At 41.9% G+C, this 24938-nt stretch overlaps 1 protein-coding gene across 2 annotated transcripts in view; it reads left to right on the forward strand.

The window, feature by feature from the left end:
* The first annotated feature begins 12300 nt into the window (after positions 1-12300).
* Positions 12301-24938, forward strand: part of LOC126267180 (cholinesterase 1-like) — a 156513-nt gene continuing 143875 nt past the window's right edge. Inside the window, exon 1 of one of the 2 annotated variants that reach the window (XM_049972143.1) lies at positions 12301-12406. In XM_049972143.1, coding sequence (XP_049828100.1) covers positions 12344-12406 — 63 coding nt within the window. In that variant the 5' untranslated portion in view covers positions 12301-12343. The remainder of the gene's footprint in view (positions 12407-24938) is intronic. The other variant, XM_049972142.1, reaches the window with a different exon arrangement.

The following is a 24938-nucleotide window of genomic DNA, read 5'->3' on the forward strand; positions in this document are numbered from 1 at the left end:
GGCGTGTGGTCAGTACACCGCTCTCCCGGTCGTTACGATGGTTTTCTTTGACTGGAGCCGCTACTATTCGGTCGAGTAGATCCTCAATTGGCATCATGAGGCTGAGTGCACTCCGAAAAATGGCAACAGTACATGGCGGCTGGATGGTCACCCATCCAAGCGCCGGCCACGCCCGACAGCGCTTAACTTAGGTGATCTCACGAGAACCGGTGTATCCACTGCGGCAAGGCCGTTGCCAAGACACCCCTAAACTTGATTAAAATTAAAAAACAATTATAATCGCTCAAAAGAGGAGAGGCCGCTGGTCCTGATGGGATACCAGTTCGATTTTACACAGACTACACGAAGGAACTTGCCCCCCTTCTTGAAGCAGTGTACCGTAGGTCTCTAGAAGACCGTAGCGTTCCAAAGGATTGGAAAAGGGCACAGGTGATCCCAGTTTTCAAGAAGGGACGTCGAACACACGTGCAGAACTATAGACCTACACCTCTGACGTCGATCAGTTGTAGAATTTTGGAACACGTATTGTGTTTGAGTATAATGACTTTTCTGTAGACCAGAAATCTACTCTGTTGGATTCAGCATGGGTTTCGAAAAAGACGATCGCGTGAAACCCAGCTCACACTATTCGTCCACGAGGCTCGGAGGGCCATAGACACGGGTTCCCAGGTTGATGCCGTGTTTCTTGACTTCCGCAAGGCGTTCGATACAGTTTCTCACAGTCGTTTAATGAAGAAAGTAAGAGCATTTGGACTATCAGACGAATTGTGTGATTGGATTGAAGAGTTCCTGGATAACAGAACGCAGCATGTCATTGTCAATGGAGAGAAGTCTTCCGCAATTAGAGTGATTTCAGGTGTGCCGCAGGGAAGTGTCGTAGGACCGTTGCTATTCACAACATACATAAATGACCTTGTGGATAACATGGGAAGTTCACTGAGACTTTTTGCGGATGATGCTGTGGTATATCGAGAGGTTGTAACAACGGAAAATTGCACTGAAATGCGGGGGAATCTGCAGCGAATTGATGCATGGTGCAGGGAATTGTCAATTGAATCTCAATGTAGACAAGTGTAATGTACTGCGAATACATAGAAGGAAAGATCCCTTATCATTTAGCTACAATATAGCAAGTCAGCAACTGGAAGCAGTTAATTCCATAAATTACCTGGGAGCAGGCATTAGGAGTGATTTCAAATGGAATGATCATATAAAGTTGATCGTCGGTAAAGCAGATGCCAGACTGAGACTCATTGGAAGAATCCTAAGGAAATGCGATCCGAAAACAAAGGAAGTAGGTTACAGTACACTTGTTCGCCCACTGCTTGAATACCGCTCACCAGTGTGGGATCCGTACCAGATAGGGTAGATAGAAGAGATAGAGAAGATCCAATGGAGAGCAGCGCGCTTCGTTACAGGATCAATTAGTAATCGCGAAAGCGTTACGGTGATGATAGATAAACTCCAGTGGAAGATTCTGCTTGAGAGAGGCTCAGTAGCTCGGTACGGGCTTTTGTTGAAGTTTCGAAAACATACCTTCACCGAGGAGTCAAGCAGTATATTGCTCTCTCCTACGTATATCTCGCGAAGAGACCATGAGGATAAAATCAGAGAGACTAGAGCCCACACAGAGGCATACCGACAATCTTTCTTTCCACGAACAGTACGAGACTGGAATAGAAGGGAGAACCGATAGAGGTACTCAAAGTACCCTCCGCCACACACTGTCAGGTAGCTTGCGGAGTAATGATGTAGATGTAGAACGGTAAGCAACTTTTTTTTTTTTACGTCAGTCTCATTACTTTATTGTCGCACCTCTTATGCCAAGACGTATTTTAAACAGGTAACAATATTTCGAGATGAGTGTGCTGCCTGCAAATGGCAAAGAAATTTTTGGGAATCAGAGTTGCTGGATACAGATTATACTATCTGATCAAAGGCATCCGAACAGCCCTGCGTAATACAAAACCGACCATCGGCTGTCACGAGATGTGGAGTCCCCAGTATAAAAGGAGACGGAGAGTGTTATGTTGCCAGCAGAATGTGTAGGTCAGAAGCCTCAGTGATTTCGACTAGTCATTGGATGTCACCTGAGTGACAGATCCATCAGGGACATTTCACCCCATCCAAAGCTGCCGAAGACGACTGTTGGCGATGTGACTGTTGAGTGGCAACGAGACTGAACAATCAAAGCTAAACGAAGTCCCAAGGTCAAGCAGACCTCACGTACTGACGTTCAGGGACCGTCGAGTATTGAGGAGAGAGGTTGTAAATAATCCTTCCTGTAATACCTACAGTGGCCCCCATCCCACCTACTCCCACAAGTGTAAAGCTAACCCTCCCCCCCCCCCCTCCCGAATTACTGTCCCTGTCCGTCCCGTCGATCGCCCATCCACCCCAACAATTCCCTCCGTCCACACCCACAGCTGAAGACATCATCCGGCACATCACCGTAGTCCTTCAAAACATTCACTTTTTCCCATGCCCCTCCACACCTTCCAACAGATCTCCCTCGCCACCCGCTCTGTCTTTCACCTGAACACCTTCGCCACTTACTCTGCTTCCAGCAGACCGTCCAGCACAACGACTGTGCATATTGAGTTAAAACGAAGGGGGTACGTTGGTCAGGAAGCTCCTCGTAAACTTCACATCTCTGTTGTCAGTGCGAAGCAGCGTCTGAGAGCGACGCCACTGGGCAGTGAATGACAGGAAACGAGTGATAAATCATCCTTTACTCTGTGGCAATCAAAAATGGTTCAAATGGCTCTGAGCACTATGGGACTTAACATCTGTGGCATGTTTTTGCATGAATATGCTCATCTACACTCCGACAAACACAAAATTGTTGCGTCATCTCAAATAACGCGTACTTATTTGTATAACAGTCCGTTCTACCGCTGAAGAGTTTCCAGACTGAAGCGCCTAGAACCGCACAGCCACACCGGCCGGCTCTGTGACAAGTTGGCTCCAAGTGATACCCACTTCGTCGTGTACGTGAAAAGTGATTTGGCTCCAAGGCCTCGACTTTACAAATAACTTTAAGATATCAACGTCTAAACAGCATAAACAGGTTGAAAAAAGTATGACGAAACATAGAGGAAACATTTCTCACACGTAGAGGAATAAAACGTGTTTTATGGACATGGGACTGGAAACGCTTTATTTCAATGTTAGAGCTCATTTTCTACTTCTCTTCATAATCACATTAGTGATGGGAAACACACAGAAAGAGAAAGTAACCAGCATTACATGAAACGTATTCTTACATGAAAAGTTCAAAGTGTCCTGTTGGCTACGTTTCATTGGAACGTGCAGTAAGATGTTATTATTAGTTCAGCACCAGTGTTTGATGTTCCTGCGGAACGAAGGTAATGATGACATATCATTCACTTCATTGCTTGTGTTGACATGTGACGAACTTCCGTAGCTCTAGTTGCATCAAGCAATTAGCATCAGTTGTTTAGTGTTCATTTGATTTCCAGTGAAATGCAATGCGAGTGTTCCGGTACTCGAATGCGGAGTTGGCAGATGTCCCTTTGCAGTACGGATTAACAGACGGTAAATGTCGTTGCTCTCAGCGTTGGTATGGGTAGAGACTTCGAGAACGACAGTACCACGAAGACACCTCATCTGGAGGAGGAACTTCTTTGTGCAGCTGACGACAACGCTAGTGTTAGCGTTAGAGAATTAGCTGCAGCAAGTAATATAGAGCACATGATTGTCTATAGAGTACTACATGAGAACCTGCTGTATCCGTATCGATATTTCCAGACACACTCTAAAGCATATGTGCTGTTCACGGATGATAGTTCATTTCGAAGTAGGTGATTAATGTGCTAAAGAGCTGTAGAAACTGAGCTCTGATACGGAACTGAAGCGTTTCTGGACCCATTTCCAAACAACATATTTTCTCCCATTAAGCTTGTGGAATGTTTCCCGAAAGTTTGAGCATACCTTTTCGCTACACCTTTATACTCAAAAAACGGCTGTGAAGTGCTGGATGATTGTACAAAGTGTTGGGATTCCTTTTTGTTTCATTCATGTATGGAGCATGGGAAAAATGACTGCTTAAAATGTATGTGTCATGTGTGGCTTGGTAAATAGACCTTTTTTCGCTGTACCTACAGGGGCGCTACATAGGAGGCTTTGGTGTATTCCCCGGCTCCTCACTTTATACTAATTCTGAAAGCCTTACAAGTTAGCTTTCTAGGGATAGTTAGCATAAGTAGTCAAGCGTTTGGCAGTTCGTATATGAAACGTATCCGCAGTTGCGAATATAGACTATGATCGGGATTTGAATCCGGATTTCCTGCGTATTGCGAGCGGTAGGCTATCTGAGCACGTTTCACCACCAGATCCAAACATCTATATCTCATCAACCATGTGCACAATCTGCACTCGTACATCCATTACATGTGTTCCTGTGCAGGGGAGGCATTTTGATAACAAACTGCTTGCCTGGTGTAGGCTGTCCGAAGAAACATCGCATCGTACTTCTGAACAGCAATATCGTATCTGCCAGTTCAGGTCTCCTAAGAATTTCTGTCACACTCTCTGGTAGATCAAACAAACCTGTTACACGTATTTGGTAAGTGTATCGCACACACTAGGAATATTTTATATTGGGCAGCATGAGTGTTTTGTAAGGATTCTCTATTGTCCAGTGATTGCATTTTCCCAGTATTCTATTAATGAAATGAAATCTACACCTGCATTACCTACGACTGCGCCTGTGTGATAATTCCATTTCATACCTCCACAAATTATTATACCTTGGTATTTTTATGAACTAACTCATTTCAGTTGTGTTTCATTGATAGTGTCTTCATGGAGCATTATGTTTTTGCGTTTCGTGAAGTGCACAACGTTAAAATGCTGAACATTTAAGGCAAGTTGCCAATCTTTTCACCACTGTGAAATCTTTTCAGGATCTGACCGAATGTGGTGCTTTTTTCAGACCACTCCATCATCTGCGTCACCTGCATAGGTTACTGTTAATACTGTCGGTAGCCACGGGCTGGTTGTGATCTCAGGTGGCAGAATGTTGTACAGAGGAAATTTCTCAACTCGTGAAGACATACGATAAGTAGAGAAGTAGGGTCCTCCTTAAAACTAAATGGTGATTATGTAAAGAAGTAATGCGAAGATGTAGTTCTAGGATGTTTCAAATAAATTTGTTTTACTTCAGTATTTTGCAGAGGTTCCTTTCCGGGTAGCCCTCTTAATTTTTGCATTGCGTACAATTATCGTCAGCGCCGGTCCACGCGCAACGTTCTGTATGCGCAAATCGCTTTTGCACAGACAGACGGTAGTCTGTGGACAGGAGATTTGCGCAGATATATGTGCGCAAACTTTGAAGTTGGTAGTTTGAGCGAAACAGCTCAAATCTGCGGGTAAAAATCAGATGTAAGCAGATAACTATCAGGATGTGGGACAGGTGGTCGCTGCAAACCTGACGCGCAAAATGGGTTTGAGAAAGCTGTTCATTCAGTCTACTTTTTCTCGTCTTTGAGTATGAAAACTGGTTGACACGGATAAGTGCTTTAGGGAGTTTTTTTACTGAATTTATTGAAATATTAGAAGTCACATATGTTTGCGGAAAGTTAAGATCAAGGATTACAGTGCTCGAGATAAGAAGGTAGCTTCTCGTAATTCTTTAATACAGAATACAAGAGTAGTTGGCCCTACAGCAAAGAAGAAAAAAAACTGTACTAATTTCTTTAAAAAATGCCGATGCAGACTTAATAAAGATTATTGGTTGTACCTGTTTTGCAGTTAGATATTTCCCTCTCATTACATTTACCTACATAAGGAATTGGTAGCATACCTTCAATCAGTACTGTCCTATGTCGTAATATTCTACGGAAGAGTGTGCACAGTATTGTGTCAAGTTGTTTAAGAAGATCTTGCAGCAGTGTCCTTAGGGACATAGGGATTCTAAAAGTTGGTCGTCTATGATTCTGCCGTGTGCTTACACAAACTATGAGTCTGCGATATTATTAAAGCGAGTAGTAGCGAGCGAACAGTTGTCGAGGGGAGTCTGAAATGGTCGGACGCACAGTGCGGTGGAGAGAAGGCGCGCGACATGGAAGGTCGCAGCCTGCCGTGATCTTGCTAGTACCGCCGGATGAGACTTCCGTATTAATAGAGGATATTTTGGTACTCTGCCTTTTCGCTGCACATAGTTGTTGGTTGCTTGCGTACTGGGGGGATTTTGTCAGATATGTGTACGCATACACTCAGAGTCATATTCGTGTCTTTCTTGTGGCCAGAAATGTGTTTACTGAGTATATACATTGTGGAATAATTAAAAGTCTATGTATAGCTTGTCAGCATTTAAATCATCAATTTCGTGACTGTTCACATTAACTGGACACAAATTGTAGAGACGACTTTCCATGATAGCTTCTCTCGTCATAGAATAAGAGAAAAGCAAGTCTATATTTATCAATAGTGTTATGTGATTTACTGTACAGAGTTGTATATACTGTTTTCTCACGATCTGGTGAGACTCCATTTGCAGAAAACCACTTAATAATTTTCTGAAAGACATTATTTACAATTTCCTCAGCTAATTCTTGTTTGTTGGGCGTGATTACTATACTTGTATCATCAGCAAAAAGAGCTAGCTTTGCGTCCTTGAGAATATAGAATGGCAAGTCATTAATATACATTAAAAACAATAAGGGACCCAAGACTGAACCCTGTGGGGCAGAATTCATGATACCTCTCCATTTAGTGGACTCTGCTAATGTTTGCAGGCTATCTGTATTGTTAATTTCAGCTTTCTGCATTCTTCCAGTTAAATATGGATTAAACCATTTGTGTAGCTACTATCCCACTTATACCACAATACGTAACCCTATCTAGTAGACTTTCATGATTCACACAGTAAAAATCCCTTGAAGATCACAGAAAATTCCAATGGGGGATATCTGATTATTCAGAGCATTTAATATTTGATTAGTGAAAGCATAATTAGCATTTTCCGTAGAAAACCTTTTCTTAAAAACAAATTGACATTTCGCTAGTACTTCATTTTTACAAATATGTGAAGCTACTATTGAATACATTACGTTTTGAAGAATTTTGGATAAAGCTGTCAAAAGTGAGATTCGGCAGTAGATGAAACTTCCTGGCAGATTAAAACTGTGTGCCGGACCTAGACTCGAACTCGGGACGGGTCGTAATTTGTGCTTGGGTAGCTCAGTTGGTAGAGCACTTGCCCGCGAAAGGCAAAGCTCCCGAGTTCGAGTCTCGGTCCGGCACACAGTTTTAATCTGCCAGGAAGTTTCATATCAGCGCACACTCCGCTGTAGAGTGAAAATTACATTCTGGGCAGTAGCTGTTAGCATCTGACCTATCTACTTTTTTTATTCAGTGGTTTAACAATAGTATATTTCAGTCTGTCTGGAAAAATGCCCTGTTTCAGTGAGGTACTACGTATGTGGCTGAGAATCCTACTTATCTTTTGGGAATAAGCTTTTAGTGCTCTGCTGGAAATGCCATCAATTTCATGCGAAATTTTACTTTTGAGTGAATTTATATTTCCTAATTTCAGTAGGAGAGGAGGCTTGACTTTTAATTTTATCAAACTGCATAGGTATTGCCTCTTCCGTGTATAGCCTTGAATTTCTAATGAACAGCTGGATCCTGTTTTCTCTACAACACTTAAAAAATAATTATTAAAATATTTTCTACTTCCGAAATTTTTTAACAAATTGTTCACTGAGTCTGATAGAAATACAGTCTTCCTGTGTCTCGATTGCCCTGTTTCACTTTTAACAATATTCCAAATTGTTTTAATTTTATTGTCAGAGATGCTAATCTCAGACATACTGCACATACCTCTGGACTTACTAATAACTTAATGCAGTCCAGTAGTTTTTATGATGTTTGACTGTTTATGGATCATTACTCCTTCTAACTGTAAGATGAATTTCCCTTTTCTGTTCACAAGATATTTTTATCCCTTTAATAAGCCATGGCTTTTGAGATGCTTTTTTACAATTAAGTTTCACTGTTTTCTTAGGGAAATTGTTTTCAAAAATACTCACACAGGTGTCATGAAACAGGCCCAATTTTAAATCAGCATATTAAGTGTCACAAATTGCAGATAATATTTTTACACTTTTAGGTGTGTTTTGAACTTCATCTGTTCCTCTAAGTTGGAATACTGAAGAATAGCATACAACTCGTTAGAATTAAAGGCTTGGCCAATGAGGTGCCTTGTACTTTATGATGATTACCTGTCATTGTCAGCTGCACTGGAGGCGATCTCAGAATCTAAACAAGGCTGTGCTTCCTATTACAAAAGTTTATTCGCCCAGATAGGTCAAAAAATACACAATGATTACCAGTTTCAGCGAAATTAAATCGCCATCTTCAGATCATTTGTAAATAAAAGATTTTTTTACAGGCCCAGTTCATTTCGTTCACTGTTCACAATAAGTGGATACACCTATAGAGACGACATTTCGTAGTACGATCTCTCGTCATAGAACACATTGCGGATCTGGTGAAACGGTTAGGTTCAGCTACTTATACTATCCGGGTTACTGCAAAGTTTGGTGATAAACATATGGGTAAATTAACCTACTATGGCTACTTTCATTGGCTGTTTTCATATGGCATCATGTTTTGCTTTAATTCATCATTAGGAGAAAAAGTATTTATTGTTCAAAAGCGTGTAATCTCAATAATGGCTGGAGCCCACCCAAGATCACTTTCCAGACATTTATGTAAGGAACTCGGGATATTCACAGTACATTCGCAATACATATATTCATTTATGACATTTGTTTTTACTAATCCACCCCAGTTCAAAAATAACAGCGAAGTGCATAGCTACAACACTAGAAGAAAGGATGATCTTCACTATTCTGGCTTAAATCAGACTGGCACGGAAAGGGTGGATTATGCTGCCACAAAATTCTTTGGTCATTTGCCGACTCGCATTGAAAGTCTGGCAAAAATTAAAAGAATTTATGAATGACAGCTCCATCCACCCAATAGATGAATATTTAAATGTGAAGTAGTAACTGTAAAAAAACCGAATGACAGGAACTGAAATTGAGGTTAATAAAGCAAAAGCTGAAATGCTTAACTCCGTTTTCAAACGTGCCTTTACAAAGGAAAACCTAGGAGGAGTGCTTCAATTTAATCCTCGGACCACCAAAAAGATGAATGATATAAGTATTAATGTCAGTGGTGTTGAGAAACGGTTGTAATTGTTAAAACTAAACTAAGCTCCAGGCGCCGACGGAATCTCGGTCACATTCTATACTGAATTTGTGGCTGAGTTAGCCCCTCTTCTAACTATAATCCATTTTAGATTCATTGTACAAAAATCCGTGCCCAGTTCTTGGAAAAGGGCACAAGTCACACACGTCTACAAGAAGGCTTTTAGAAGTGATCCACAAAACTACCGTCCAGTGTCCTTGACATCAGTTTGTTGTAGAATCTTAGAACATATTCTGAGCTGAAACATAATAAGGTGTCTTGAGCAGAATAACCTCCACCATGCCAAGCAAGGTGGATTTCAAAAACCTCGATCATGTGAAATACAACCCGTATTATTCTCACATGACATGCAGAAAGCTTTCAATCAAGGCAATCAGCTAGACACAGTGTTTCTTGATTTTAGAAAAGCAATTGACTCTGTACCGCACCAGTGCTTATTCTCAAAAGTGCGATCATAAGGTGTATCAAGTGAAATTTGTTACTGAGTTGAGGACCGTTTGGCAGGGAGAACACAGCACGTTATCTTGGATGAAGAGTTATCGTCTGATGTAGAAGTAACTTCCGATGTGCCCTGAGGAAGTGTGTTGGGACCCTTGCTTTTCATGTTGTATATTAATGACCTTGCAGACAATATTAATAGTAAAAATCAGGTTTTTTGTAGATGATGCAGTTATCTATAATTTTATACTGTCTGAGAGAAGTGGCATAAATATTCAGTCAGATCTTGATAAGAGTTCAACGTGGTGCAGAGATTGGAATTTGCTCTAAATATCAGAAAAGTAAAATTTTCCAATTTACAAAACGAAAAAATGTGTTATTCTTTGACTATAATATCAGTAATCACTGTTGAAAACAGCCACCTCATACGAATATCTAGGAGTAACACTTTGTAGGGATATGAAATGAAATGTTCACATAGGTTCAGTCGGGGGTAAAGCAGGCGGTAGACTTCGGTTTATTGGTAGAATAGTGGGGGAGTGCAATCGGCCTGCAAAAGGATATTGCTTACAAATCACTCGTGTGACGAGTTCTAGAATATTGCTGAAGTGTGTGGGACCCTTACCACGTAGGACTAACAGGGGATATTGAACGTCAACAGAGAAGGGCAGCTCGCATGGTCACAGGTTTGATTAATATGTGGGAGAGTGTCACAGAGATAGTGAAGGAACTGAGCTGGAAGACTGTTGAAGATAGACTAAACTATCCCGAGAGTCTATTAAAAGTTTCAAGAACCTGCTTTAAATGATTACTCTAGGGGTATACACTACTAGCCACTAAAATTTTACACCATGAAGATGACGTGCTACAGGCGCGAAATTTAACTGACAGGAAGAAGATGCTGTGATATGCAAATGATAAGCTTTTCAGAGCATTCACACAAGGTTGGCGCTGGTGGCGACACCTACAACGTGCTGACATAAGGAAAGTTTCCAACCGATTTCTCATACACAAGCGGCGTTGTCTGGTGAAACGTCGTTGTGATGCCTCGTGTAAGGAGGAGGAATGCGTACCATCACGTTTCCGACTATGGTAAAGGTCGGATTGTAGCCTATCGCGATTGCGGTTTATCGTATCGCGACATTACTGTTCGCGTTGTTCGACATCCAATGACTGTTAACAGAATATGGAATCGGTGGGTTCAGGAGGGTAATACGGAACGCCATGCTGGATCCCAACGGCTTCGTATCACTAGCAGTCGAGATAACAGACATATCATCCGCATGGCTGTAACGGATTGTGTAGCCACGTTACGATCCCTGAGTCAACAGATGGGGATGTTTTCAAGACAACAACCATCTGCACGAACAGTTCGACGACATTTGCAGCAGCATGGACTATCAGCTGGGAGACAATGGCTGCAGGTACCCTCGACGTTGCATCACATACAGGAGCCCCTGTGATGGTGTACTCAACGACCAACCTAGGTGCACGAATGGCAAAACGTCATTTTTTCGGATGAATCCAGGCTCTGTTTACAACATCATGATGGTCGCATCCGTGTTTGGCGACATCGCAGTGAACGCACATTGGAAGCGTGTATTCTTCATCGCCATACTGGCGTATTACCCGGAGTGCTGGTGTGGGGTGCCATTGGTTACACATCTCGGTCACCTCTTGTTCACATTGACGGGACTTTGACGTTACATTTCGGATGTGTTACGACCCGTGGCTCTATCCTCTCACCAATTGAGAACGTCTAATGATGGCCGAGCAACTGGCTCTGCACAATACGCCAGTCACTACTCTATATCAACTGTGGTATCGTGTTGAAGCTGCATGGGCAGCTGTACGTTTACACGCCGTCCAAGCTCTGTTTGACTCAATGCCCAGGAGTATCAAGGTCGTTACTACAGCCAGAGGTGGTTGTTCTGGGTACTGATTTCTCAGGATCTATGCACCCAAATTGCGTGAAAATGTAATCACATGTCAGTTCCAGTATAAGATATTTGCTTCCTTCTTGGTGTAGCAATTTCAATGTCCAGTACTACAACCACCTACAAATCGCTCTCATAAGGATCATGAGGATAAGATTAGAATAATTACTGAATGCACTGAGGCATTCAAATCATCATTCCTCCCATGCTCTCTACGTAAATGGAACAGCAAGAAACCCTAAAAGTGGTACAATTGGGTGTACTCTCTGCCATGGAGCTCATGGCGGTTTGTGGAGAGAAGATACAGAGAAATAAAAATGGATCAATGGTGGGTGACTGCTGTCACATATGCGACCAATAATGTGGCAGAAATCCACGAGATTATTGCTGGGTTAAAGCTAGTTCCGGAAACAGACCACTGCAGAAATTCCTACACGACGGCACTGTAATATCCTCCACACGAGGATAGCTCCTTGCTGCTGAAAGTGTTTTCGTAGATCGACAGACAGAGGACCCGCAGTAGGGTAAAATTGTGTCGTGTGGACGCCGATTTGTTTGTACAGAAAGATCGTTGCGTGAGGAGCAGCCTTCAGATTGAGATCTTCAGTGAGATCGCTGAAGTACTTTTCCGCTTAGATAGGATCAAGTGGCATGTGGATGAGAAACAGATAAGAGGCGGAGGAAGAAGAGGTTTACGACAGTACACTGTGGGCTAACGTCTCGACATGAGCTCCCCCATACGTATGCTGCTGCTTTTGGCGCCAGTTTTCGCTGTCGCAGTTGCCTCGGTGAGTATGCGGCAGCTACGATATCTTCATGCTATCTCCATTGATAACTTACTGCTTAGAGCGGTGTCACAAGGACAAACCGCAGATCACGGGCGAAAGCTTTAGCTAGCTGTTGTGAGTCTGTTTGTTGTGATTTGAGCATATTGTTGAATACACCGAGTTAGACAACTCTCTGGAGCACTATAGTGTTGGAACAATCGACTGTTTTAATAATCGATCGGTCAGTCGATAGTGTTTTCTTTCAGTCGGTTTTTAAGTCGAATGAAGCAACTGAATGAAACCAGTCTCAAGCCATGTGAGATATACGAATGTTTTCACTCACTTACAGTGTATGAGTGGTCTCATTCAGTGTGAGACAACGGATTGAAACAAGTCCCTGTCGGTTGCGGCCATTATATGATGTTTTTCATTCACTCATGGGGTTTGAGAGATTTTATTCACATACTTGTTCAGTCTTTTCGCTTATTGATGAAACGTGATTATATATGACAACTTTTTAAGAGACAAATAAATTATCTTATTTGAAGGAGATGTGAATAAAAAGTATATTTCTAAAAATAAAGCAAATTTAAATTATATGTCTTCACTTACTGAAATAAGAATTTTCGTACTTGTGGCATTACATAAGTTATGTGTACCAAATAAGGCCCACCTAAGGCATAGGAATTTAGCATTCAGTATGTGTAAGTGGTAAGACTCCGAGATCATATGTGCAACATCCTCCAACTATATTCAGTTCAAAAATAAATGAACATTGAAAGTTTATTTAATTAATATCATCACTTTCAAGAAAATGTTTAACTCTTGCAAAAGGGCCTTGTTAGGAGACCTCGTTCCTAATATGGCCCATAGCCACATCTTGTTCATATTAACATTCTAGGGCATATAAATAGGAGGAAAACTGTTTGAATACACTGCAAGAGTTGTAACGTAATTTTATTTTAGAAATTAGTGGAATGAGGTAATACATAGTAGACTTTTATAATTACTTGTTTTTACAAAAACCTCTCAGAACTGTTGGTACTTACTGATTATTAACTCTTCAGATTATTAAATTTATTCAGCAATCAAAATTGTTTTGACAGCAGTACATTTCCTTGTCGTAAAAGGAACAATAGTAATAGTCATTATGTTTTCAATGAACACATGAGTGTAATGAAATTGGTTTTGCTCATTTAAATCATTTTTTACAGGTGGGGAACAGGAAATTTCGCACTTTCCCATTGCGTATCAACCCTACACAATGGTCCTGCACCTAAACACATCAAAAAAAGTTTTACATCATCTCGGTTCCCAAAACTCCTGACGATAGATGTTGACTGTGGATACTGTATCACAGACACAGTCCTTTTGACTGTTCATAGATGTCACTATACCCTCCCAAAAATGTAAACAACTTTACATGAGCAGAGTCTATTAGATGGAGGGGGTCTGACAGCCGATCAGTTCTAGTCATTCCACCAGAAAGGCTACACGGCTCGTATTGTGTAGTTCAACCTTGCCTAGACAGTCAATACTGCGGTTCAATCGCATGCACATGGTGCTTTGTGCCAGGAAGGGCACTCAACAAGGGAAGTGTCCAGGTGTCTCGGAGTGAACCAAAGCAGTGTTGTTCGGACATGGAGGAGGTACAGAGAGACAAGACCTGTCGATGACATGCCTTGCTCAGGCCGCCGAAGGGCTACTACTGAAGTGGATGACCGCTACCTAAGGATTATGGCTCGGAGGAAGCCTGACAGCAACGCCACCATGTTGAATAATGCTTTTCGTGCAGCCACAGGACGTCGTGTTACGACTCAAACTGTGCGCAATAGGCTGCATGATGTGCAACTTCACTGCCGACGTCCATGGCGAGGTCCATCTTCGCAACCACGACCCCATGCAGAGCGGTAAAGGTGGGCTCTACAACATGCCGAATGGACCGCGCAGGATTGGCATCACGTTCTCTTCACCGGTGAGTATGGCATATGCCTTCAGCCAGAGAACCGTTGGAGACGTGTTAGGAGACAAGCCGGTCAGGCTGAATGCCTTAGACACACTGTCCAGCTAGCCAGCGAGTGCAGCAAGGTGGAGGTTCCCTGCTGTTTTTGGGTGGAATTATGGGGGGCCGACTTACGCCGCCGGTGGTCATGGAAGGTGCTGTAACGGCTGTATGATACGTGAATGCCATCCTCTGACCGATAGTGCAACCATATTGGCGAGGCATTCGTCTTCATTGATGACAATTCGCGCCCCCCATCGTGCACATCTTGTGAATGAATTCCTTCAGGATAACGACATCGCTCGATTACAGTGGCCAGCTTGTTCTCCAGAAATGAACCCTGTCGAACACGCCTGGGATAGATTGAAAAGGGCTGTTTATGGACGACATGACCCACCAAACACTCTGACGGATCTACGCCGAATCGCCGTTGATTGGTACAGTCTGGACCAACGGTGCCTTGATGAACTTGTTTATAGTATGCCACAATGAATACAGGCATGCGTCAATGCAAGAGGACGTGCTACTGGGTATTTAAAGGTAACGGTGTGTACAGCAGTCTGGACCACTACCTCTGAAGGTCTCGCTGTATAGTGGTACAACATGCAATGTATAGTTTTCAATGGCAATAAAAAGGGCAGAAATAATGTTTATGTTGATCTCTATTCCAATTTTCTGTACAGTTTCCGGAACTGTCGGAACTGTGGTGGTGCAAAACTTTTTTTGCTGTGTGTATTTCATACATTTTTTGCAAAGTGTCATGTCGAATATCCTGTCTTCACAGCACAAATGACAAAACTAGCCAACCTCTTGCAACACTTTCTTAGCGGCAGAGCTGCTGCTTGCTTGAGTGGAGTCTTTATTTTTGCATTTTTTCTTCTGAATTTTCTTCACTGAGAGTGAAATTTTTTGCGACAAGTATCTTCCTTAGAACCAGTACTTTCGTTGGTGGCGTTTTTCTTTTGATTCTGCGTGGACAGTGTCTTACATGCGACTTGCACCTTGTAATTTAATACCTTCTTCCTTGGTGTTTGGCTTTTTTTCTTCAGATTTGGGGTTTGCAAAATTTCCTTGAAAGAACAATCGAAGCCTTCAGTGTGTCACTATCTTCAAGACTGAAGTCACTTGAACTATCCTTCACTGAATATGCCTCACTTTCTGCTGTACTAGAATCAATGGATCGGCGTCTCTTTTTTTCTGGAAGGCTTTGGGACTGATTGAGTTTCTGGCAGTTTTCTTGTTTCAGGGGCGATTGTCCTGTCCTCTTCTGGGCTAGGACGCTCTGATAGACGAGAGGGAGCAAATGCAGTGTCTGGAATAGCTTCTGGGTCAAAAGGATAAATCCCTATTGCACGGAACCCAGACATGACATTTATTGGGGATGCTGCTTTTGCTGAAGATTTTTTCAAACACACGTCTATTAATTGCTCTGTTTTCTTCCCTTTCTTCCCATTACAGCTGAACTCGTCATCCCGATAACACTCAAACAACTTGAATACTGATTTATCCACGGGTTGCAGCTCATGTGTTGTGTTGCTGGGCAAGCAGTAAAGTCTGATATTGTGCTCTTCAGCAACGTCGCAAATTTCAGGGTCGAAATGTGACTATGCTCGATCAAATATCAAAATAACATCTTTTGCAGGCTTGTATTTGGCAAAATGATATATCCATTTGATGAATGTCGCAGTATTCATTGGGCCCTTACCTGTCATTTCTACTGCTGTCCCATGTGGCAAATAGTCTTCCCATTCTGGCTTGTCTCGCTTTCCTTTGTAAAGTATCATAGGAGGAATAACCTGTCCATTGCATTCCCACATGAGACAATGGTAACATTTTCCCTTGTTGTGGGTCAACAAAGTGCAATCGTTTCTCACCTTCTTCGCTAAAACTTCAGGAGACTAGTTGAGTGAGAGGCGTTATCCCTTTTCATCCATACTGTAGATAAGGTGGGGTTTGTCAAATAACTCCAATTCGGACAAGACCGTTTTCAGTTTCTGAGAATGATCATTTACAATAATCTTGTTTAGCTTTACAGCTCTTCGTGGATTCAAATGTTGCGCCTTCCTTCTTGCATTGTCTGGCTGACTTTGTAGGAAAAGCTTGAGCCACTTGCGTCCAGCCAATCTCTTCGCCTCAAAGGATTCTGCACTCTATCCTTTTCACAATATAGATATACACATTTTCTGAGCACTTTTGCTGTAATTGGATACCCAACTTGAGTGAGTCGAAAAATTCTTTGGCAAAGTTCTCTTTCCTGAGCTTCGTCCAAACAAGTTTTTCGTCCCAAGCTTTTGGTTATTAGTCCAGAACTCATGTGGTTGCACATTGTACCTCGAGGAATCCTGTATGTTTTCGAAGTGGCTCTGACAGGCATCCCTTCAGCAACAGCTTCCATAGCTCATTTTAAATTATCTGCATCCCATGTTACTCTTTTTTTCTGTGGCTCCATCTAAAAATAAACATTTCCAGTAAGGCTGATGTTCCTGAATTAGGGCTGTAAAACTGTGATTATACATTTTTAAAGTACCATACTTCAATTACAGCTACTAAAAATTATTGATCTAAATGCAGAACACCCTGTCACAAAGGTTACCAAGAAAGAATTTAAAACGTTTTCTTTTGACATTTCTTGCAACAACCAACTAATAGCTCAGTAAAAATGTATAAAATAATTTAGATTTAATTTAGAGATAGTAAATACGTGTTACATGAGGTTTCCCTGGATATGCTAAAATTAAATGTGCGTTGTCGTTATGCACAGCTCTATACAACAGGGTGCCTAATGAGGCCTGCCCAGGCTTTGTTGGGAACAACCAGTTTGAAATGCTTCTGCATTTATTGTTTAAAAATAAACTTATTATTATGAGTATAATGCCACTATCTTAAAATAGCACAATTTTCTGTTCATAAATACTTATTTAGTTGTAAAAATGCTTCATAGCCGAAACGATTGCTTAAAATGATATGTACTGGGCCTTGTTTGGTACATTTACCTTATTAATTTTTGGTTGGTTTTCAAAGTTTAATATCTGGTACTGCACTGTAAATTTGTGTGTGTATTAATGAACAATCACTTTTTAACACATTTTTGTTAGGTAGGTTTCTTGTCTGTAAAGATATTAGTATGATAAGGTCTAAATATTTTCTGTCCCAATATTTAAAAATAATCTATTATCCACCATTCTAATGTCTAATTCAGTTATCAGAATGATATTTAATTAGGCTTATAATCCTTAACTTCTGACTACTACATAAGACGGCGTACATGCACCATTGAAAACAAAGACTCAAGAGAGATAACAATGCTGCACATTGGTTTATATATTATATTCAAAACAAAACGCAGCTCTGTTGTCTTCCTTGGATTCCCTTTGTACTACTTTGCGTCACTTTATTTCAAATATCTACTCTTTGTAAAGTTTTAGCTAACTATTACTTCGAAATACAACTACCGTTGTTTGGCTGTTGAGTCATTCGTATTACAGAATTTAATCTAATATTCGTTTCTGAATACCCACTCTCTAAAGAGCGGTTACAAACCTCATCAAAATGTTTTAAATCAATTGAAAAATTTCACACACACAAGACTAACAACCAGAAAATAACTATTTAAATACAAGCTTTTTGATATAACACGGCTTTAAAACGGTCTAATAAATATTAAATAATCTCTCCTAGCCTCCATACAGAGCCCTAAACCATACAGGTAGTCCTGAAAATGTGAGCTTCTGAATTTTTAATAGCTTTGACACTGCCTGTAAAACTGAAAACGTTGCGCGTACATTGTATGTAGTTGGTGACGTAGTTTACTGTACAAAATATTTACCTTCCACACAATAAATGGCTAAATATTCAAATTAATCTGAATTTGTGGACGTAGTCACAGTTTGCCTATAAAATGGAAAGCAAACTGTCGTTGAAACGAGGCAAGATTGATTTCTTGTTCATTTATTCTTAGGGCAACCATTGCGCTCACCTTTGCACCCCAAACTCGCCGAGTCTCCCAGTCTCTCAGTTGCATTCGTATCATTGGGTTGCACAATATGCGAACAAATGTTTAATATGGAATTCGTGTGAGAAGTGGAGAAATATCCAGAGCTACAAAATTACAGATTGAAAAGTTATTCAAGGAATAAGGTGACAGAGAGAGCATGGCATGAAGTAGCCAAGGAGGTTAATCCATCAGTTAAGTTCATTATCAGGAATTAAAAATGTTAACACAAAATAAATACGCACGAGGTGTCAGAAAGTAGTTGGCTAAATAATTCCTTACTTCATAAGCAGTAGGATGAGGATGCAGTGTAATGTCTTTCCTTAGCTGTATTCTCATTGTTGGAGTTTCCGAATTGTTTCATTGTTGTTCACCTCAACAGTATTGGTAGAGCACTTGCCCGCGAAAGGCAAAGGTCCCGAGTTCGAGTCTCGGTCGGGCACACAGTTTTAATCTGCCAGGAAGTTTCATTGGATATCATGTTTACGAATGAAATTATTTTATGATGTCATCACTCTTTCCATATCTCGAGAATGAATAGGACTCCTCAGTAGTTGGAACTTCTCTGTCCGCATTCCAAATACGCATTCCGCAGATTTTCTTCCTCTGATTAATCTATAACAATAAATTCTCTTCACATTCTCGAGTGTTCTTTATGGGTCCGCTCCCATCAAGTAGCGTGAAAATGGAAACGCTTCGTCTGCTACGAAGTAATAACGGAAATCATTTTCGTTTTCATCATCTGGTAATATCGAAGGCAATGACAAGCTACTCTTCCATTTGTGGAAGAGTGGGAAGGGGAAAATTCAGCCATTTTGTAAGGACACAATTTTCAGTAATTTATTTCAGCTCAAATATTTCTCAACATTTTTCAGTCAGAGCACAGAACAGTTGCTACCACTTAACCTTTGGAAAATACCCTGCACAACATTATCCATGATCACTTTTCCAACACCCGTCTGTTTCACATTTGGCTCAAAGTTGCCCCCAACCTTCCTGTGTAATGATGCAAGAGCTTGGCACCCAGCGACGTCGCCATCTGGCTCGGATACGCTTCAAACAGCAACTGTCGACATGTGAAAAAAAGGCCTGAGCTCAGAAGTTCGCGCGAGGTGTGATGTGGGTTAATGACGTCACACTGATAACAAATTTCACCACAATTCCTAACAACGCCACCACGAACGTGTTAAACGATGTGAAGGTCGTGACACCCATCTAATTCACATATCACCTCCCCCCCCCACCCCCACCCTATTTTGACGTCTCTGCGATGGAGGTCGAATCTTGAAGTCAACCGTTGAAATCGTGCGGTTTATTTACAGGTGACCGCGGAAAACATTTCAGACACAGCAACACTTAGAATCGACATGAAAAGGCCTCAGAGGATGGCATAAAGAGCATCAATAACACTCTTTCCCTTGGGGCGTTGGTTTCCAGACGTTTCGCAGTCTAAAACGACAGTGCGGAGTGCAGTGAGCAGCAAGACGACGTTCTTGACAGTTATCGGCACTGCTGGCACCTTTTGGACGATTCAATCCATCTCTAAGGACATCATGGGCCAGCAGTCCCATTGAACGTGATTTCCCTCCTTTTGATTGCAGTGCGACCTTAATTTTTGTTTTGGTGTACACGGTGGAACCAATAGGGACCGTTCGAAACTACTGGACGGAATTTGTGCACGATCCGAAGCAGCGAAGGGCGCTGATGCTTTTTCAGCCCTCGTTTTCGGTCCCTTCTGTGGCGTGATCACAGAAGGGTGCGACATTGACACATGCGCGAATAAAACACGCAGCACAGCACCACACTGGATGCCACCTGCACGTCTGTGTTGTGCCCTTGTATAATGTCCCTGTTCAGAGATTACCTATGGCAGAGAGTGCCTAGGCAGCCCCTTGCCATCCCTCCGAGTACGCATGCCGACTAGCAGGCACAAGAGCAGCAGCATAGTCTGCCTGCAGGCATCTAGGACTCTCGTCTGGGCTGCTTTCGTACAGGTACATTTTTGGAGTGCTCAGTAAACTTGGGCAGGTGGCACCGAAGGTGCAGCTAAGCTGGGTGATTTTGGCGAGACCCTTTGTCAATTTTTTTTTTCCAAGTTTGTCTCTATGTCGCACCTCCCTGTCGTCACGTCACAGGATGACAGTAAAAGCATATGAACCCGTTGCTGCTTCGTATCGAATTCAAATGTCGTTGAATGGTTTTAAATGGTCCCTAGCGGTTCCACCGTGTACATCAGAGCAAAAATTGCGGTCGCACTGCACTCGGAATGGGTGCAAATCACGTTCAGTGAGGTGCTCGCCCACGTTGTCCTTAGAGAAGGCTGAATCGTCCGCGGGGAGTCAGCAGTGTCGAAGGTTGCCAAGAACGCCCCACTCTTTCTCATCGCTCTGCGAACTGTCGTTTTCGACCCCGAAATGTGTAAGAATCGACGCCCCAACCGGCCGGCCGCGGTGGCCGAGCGGTTCTAGGCGCCTCAGTCCGGAACCATTCGGCTTCTACGGTCGCAGGTTCGAATCCTGCCTCGGGCATGGATGTGTGTGATGTCGTTATGTTGGTAAGGTTTACGTAGTTCTAAGGCTAGGGGACTGATGACCTCAGATGCTAAGTCCCATAGTCCTTAGAGCCAAGGACAGCTCCGAGCCAGATGCCCATAGCACGCATTCCAAAACCACCGCCATTTAAGATTTCAGTGGTGTCAAGCGAGAGCTCATTGGGCAGGGTGGATGTCTATCGTACTTTATAATGAAAGTTGTTTCTGCCTCGCTGATTCACGTATGATGGTTAGAAGGAGGACAGTTGAAGGCATGCAACCAACCTGTCTGCGTGCTAGACACACCCGAGGTAGGTGTATACCAGGAGTTGTGGTCTGGGGTGCGATTTGATTTCGTATGACAGCAGGAGCAGTCTCGTAGTTACCTCACGCACCCTACTGCAAAATTTGTTCGTCAGCTTGGTGATTCGCCTTGTGCTCCCATTCATGGACAGCATTCCAACTGGTGAAAAGCATAGCGCTCGCCCACATAGCGCCGTTGCAGCCCAACGAGCTCTACAAAGTACCGACTTGTTGCCTTGGCCTTCTCGAACACCAGATCTGTCTCCAGTCGAGCATATATGGGACATCATTGGACGACAACTCGAGGAGCATCTGCAAACAGCATTAACCACCCATTTATTGACCGACCAAGTACAACAGGCAGAGATCCATCCCACAGGCTGTCATCTGGCACCTCTACAACACACTGTTTGCTTGCTTGGAACATTCTGACAGTTACACTGGTTATTAATGTACCTGCATTTCTCATTTGAAATGTATTACCTCGCGCTTACATTAACCTATGATCTTGTAATGTTAATCACTTACATATGTTACCTAGACAAATGCGTTCCTATAGTATATCCATTTGAATCTTCTCACTGTATTCGAGCCTTGGTCGCTCTCTACAGTTTTTACCTCCTCATTTCTTGTTCTATGCCGGCCGAAGTGGCCGAGCGGTTCTAGGCGCAGCCGACACGGTAACTCAGCGTTAATGGATCAACAACGAATTGAGATGGGTGTCTTTCGACGTCCGCTCCGGGGAAAAAAAAAACCTCTGAAGTTAAGTCCCATACTGCTCAGAGCCATTTTTTCTTGTTCTATATACCCATCTAATCTTCAGCATTATTTTATAGCACCACATTTCAAAAACTTCTATTCGCGTCTTGTCTTTCCTGCAAATCGTCCACATCTCATTTCATTCAAGGCTACTCTGCAAACAAAACTCTAGTATGTCTTGTGCACTGCATTTTGCGCTTTCCCTTGGAGTGATAATCTGAGGGGTATAATTAATTTTCGACGCCTCTGAAATCAACTGTGGAACTGGTTTCTTATTTGTTAAAGAAAGGTAAGGCTACTTTTCGTGTGTAATATTCCTTTGGAGTGCTAGCAGCACTGTTGTCTCAATGTTATTCATTGTGGCCGCAGACGTCGATAAGCTTCCGTGATAAGTGAATGACGAAATAGCTCTGAGATTTCGCGACAACTGACAAGACTCTAAAACTTACATTTTTGGGACAAATTAAATGATCAGTTTTGATACGTGCCATGCCGTAAGAAATAAATTTTACAGGTGACAAAAAAATTTATTACATCGCAGAGAATTGATGGTTAGCCACTCATAATTAAACGATCGGTAGCCTACTTGATACTTGGCGTGATTCATCATTAATTGCAAAGTAAAACTTTTCGCGTTATTAAAATTATTATGGATGTGACACATTTTTGGAATTTATAGATCTAAAATTATATCCTTTTGCGATTAATTTTTTTTAGTCACTAAAATGATCTATAAGTTAGGAAATAAAGCAGTAAAAAACTACAAAAGTTATTTTTATTTATACAGGCATAGCAATAACGTTAGACTGACAGATGCTGAAAAAGTGTGTAACAGGAAATAATCAAAATTGAGAATACAGAGGGTTATAAACAAAAACAACCAGTCGTAAAAATTCTTTCGCTAATCTTGCTCGAAAGTGATAATGCAGAGAACTAATTCTAAGCGCACGTTCTCGCATATGGCATTCTGTGAAACCAAACAATGCTGTAAAAAGCGCTGCGTTTACCTATCGTCGATTAGCTAAGAAGACTGACGTGGGCAATTTGCTTCGACAACAATTGGAAAATGCCTCGTAGCCAACATGACAACAATACATCGAAGAAGGCAATAAAGAAAGTCGGCACAGCACACAAGTGCAGTTTTCTGCCGCCTTTTCACACTCGGTATAGCAGCGTGGTCACTGTTATGACAGCGTTTGACGCTTATTTCCGGTCACGATCAATGGACCATCCTGAATATTCAGAGTTACACATTGCTGACGTTGTATCAGTGTGTGGACAGCCTGCAATAGTGCAGATTTTGAAGACACCTTCAAATGCCAATACTAATAGTAAAGCATTATTGGATTTAGATAACACTAATTTGCCAAGGCAAAGCATAACATTCAAAGTTGGCAACATAGCCTTGCCGAAGCAGATTATCCAAATCTAATAAGTGCTTTACTAGCAGTCTTGCCCATTGAAAGTTTCTTCAAAGTCCACATTCAGAGTTATATCAATATTGTTGTTTTAGTTCTTGGTCTGAAGAATGGTCTGATGCTGTTCTTTTCGCTAACCTATCCTGTGCAGGTCTCTTCATCTCTGCATTATTACTACAATGTGCATCCATTTGGACCTCTTAAGATTTTGTCTCCCAGTATAATTTTTGCCGTACATACTACCCTTCATTACAAAAGTGATGAATCTTTCATGCCTCAGCATATGTCATATCAACCAATCACTTCTTCGGTTAATTTATGCCTAAAATTGAGTACATCTTTATTAGTTGTCAAGTATTCTTATGTAACATCACAAGGCTTCTATTTGGTTCTTCCCTGTATTGCTCAGCACCTATGTTTCACTTCAATTCTGAGCTGCACTCTATGCATACACCTTCACAAAATACTTCCAATAAAATTTATGTTTGACATTAACATGTTTCACTTTTTCAGGAAAGATTTTCTCGGTTTGGTCATTGTCAATTATGTTGCGGCCCAAATAGCAAAACCTGTCTACTATTTTTAGCATCTCTTTGCAAATCTAGTTTAGTGTCTCATTTCCAAATCTAATCCCCCTATGTCACATGACGTAATCTGGCTGTTTGGTCAGTCTCATTTTACTTCTGTTGACTTTCATCTTATAACCTCTCATAAGGCAGTATCTAACCCACTCAACTGATCTTTTAAGCCATTTGCTATACTAATAGAGGCTGATAACCTCAGCCATTTGGTTTCATAGGAACTTACCTACCTGTACTAATAGAATTACATTGCCATTAGCAAATCTTAAAACTTTTTATTTCTTCCCCCTAAAATTTAATTCCTTTTCCCAATTTCCCCTTAGTTTTCTATACTGCTTCCTCTGTGCACAAACTGATTAACGTGACACATAGGTACACTCCTCAACTACCATCTTTCTTTCATGTACTTCGCCGGCCGCTGTGCCCGAGTGGTTATAGGTGCTTCAGTCTGGAACCCTGCAACCGCTATGGTCGCAGGTTTGATTCCTGCCTCGGGCATGGCTGTGTGTGATGTCCTTAGGTTAGTTAGGTTTAAGTAGTTCTAAATTCTATGGGACTGATGACCTCAGATGTTAAGTCCCATAGTGCTCAGAGCGTTCATGTCTCTCAACTCCAATAACTGCAGAAAGAGGAAGGAATATTATGGATTTAGTTCCACCTTGATGGTTAGGTTAGTGTTGTTTAATGTCCCGTCGACAACGAGTTCATTAGAGATGGAGCGCAAGCTCGGGTTAGGGAAGGATGGGGAAGGAAATCGGCTGTGCCCTTTCAAAGGAACCATCCCGGCATTTGCCTGAAACGATTTAGGGAAATCATGGAAAACCTAAATCAGGATGGCTGGAGACGGGATTGAACCGTCGTCCTCCCGAATGCGAGTCCAGTGTGGTAACCACTGCGCCACCTCGCTCGGTTCCACCTTGATGGCAAGGTCATTAGAGATAGAGCAAGTGACTGGAAAGGGGAAGGTTG

Source organism: Schistocerca gregaria, chromosome 4 (assembly GCF_023897955.1).
Source record: "Schistocerca gregaria isolate iqSchGreg1 chromosome 4, iqSchGreg1.2, whole genome shotgun sequence".
NCBI lineage: Eukaryota > Metazoa > Arthropoda > Insecta > Orthoptera > Acrididae > Schistocerca > Schistocerca gregaria.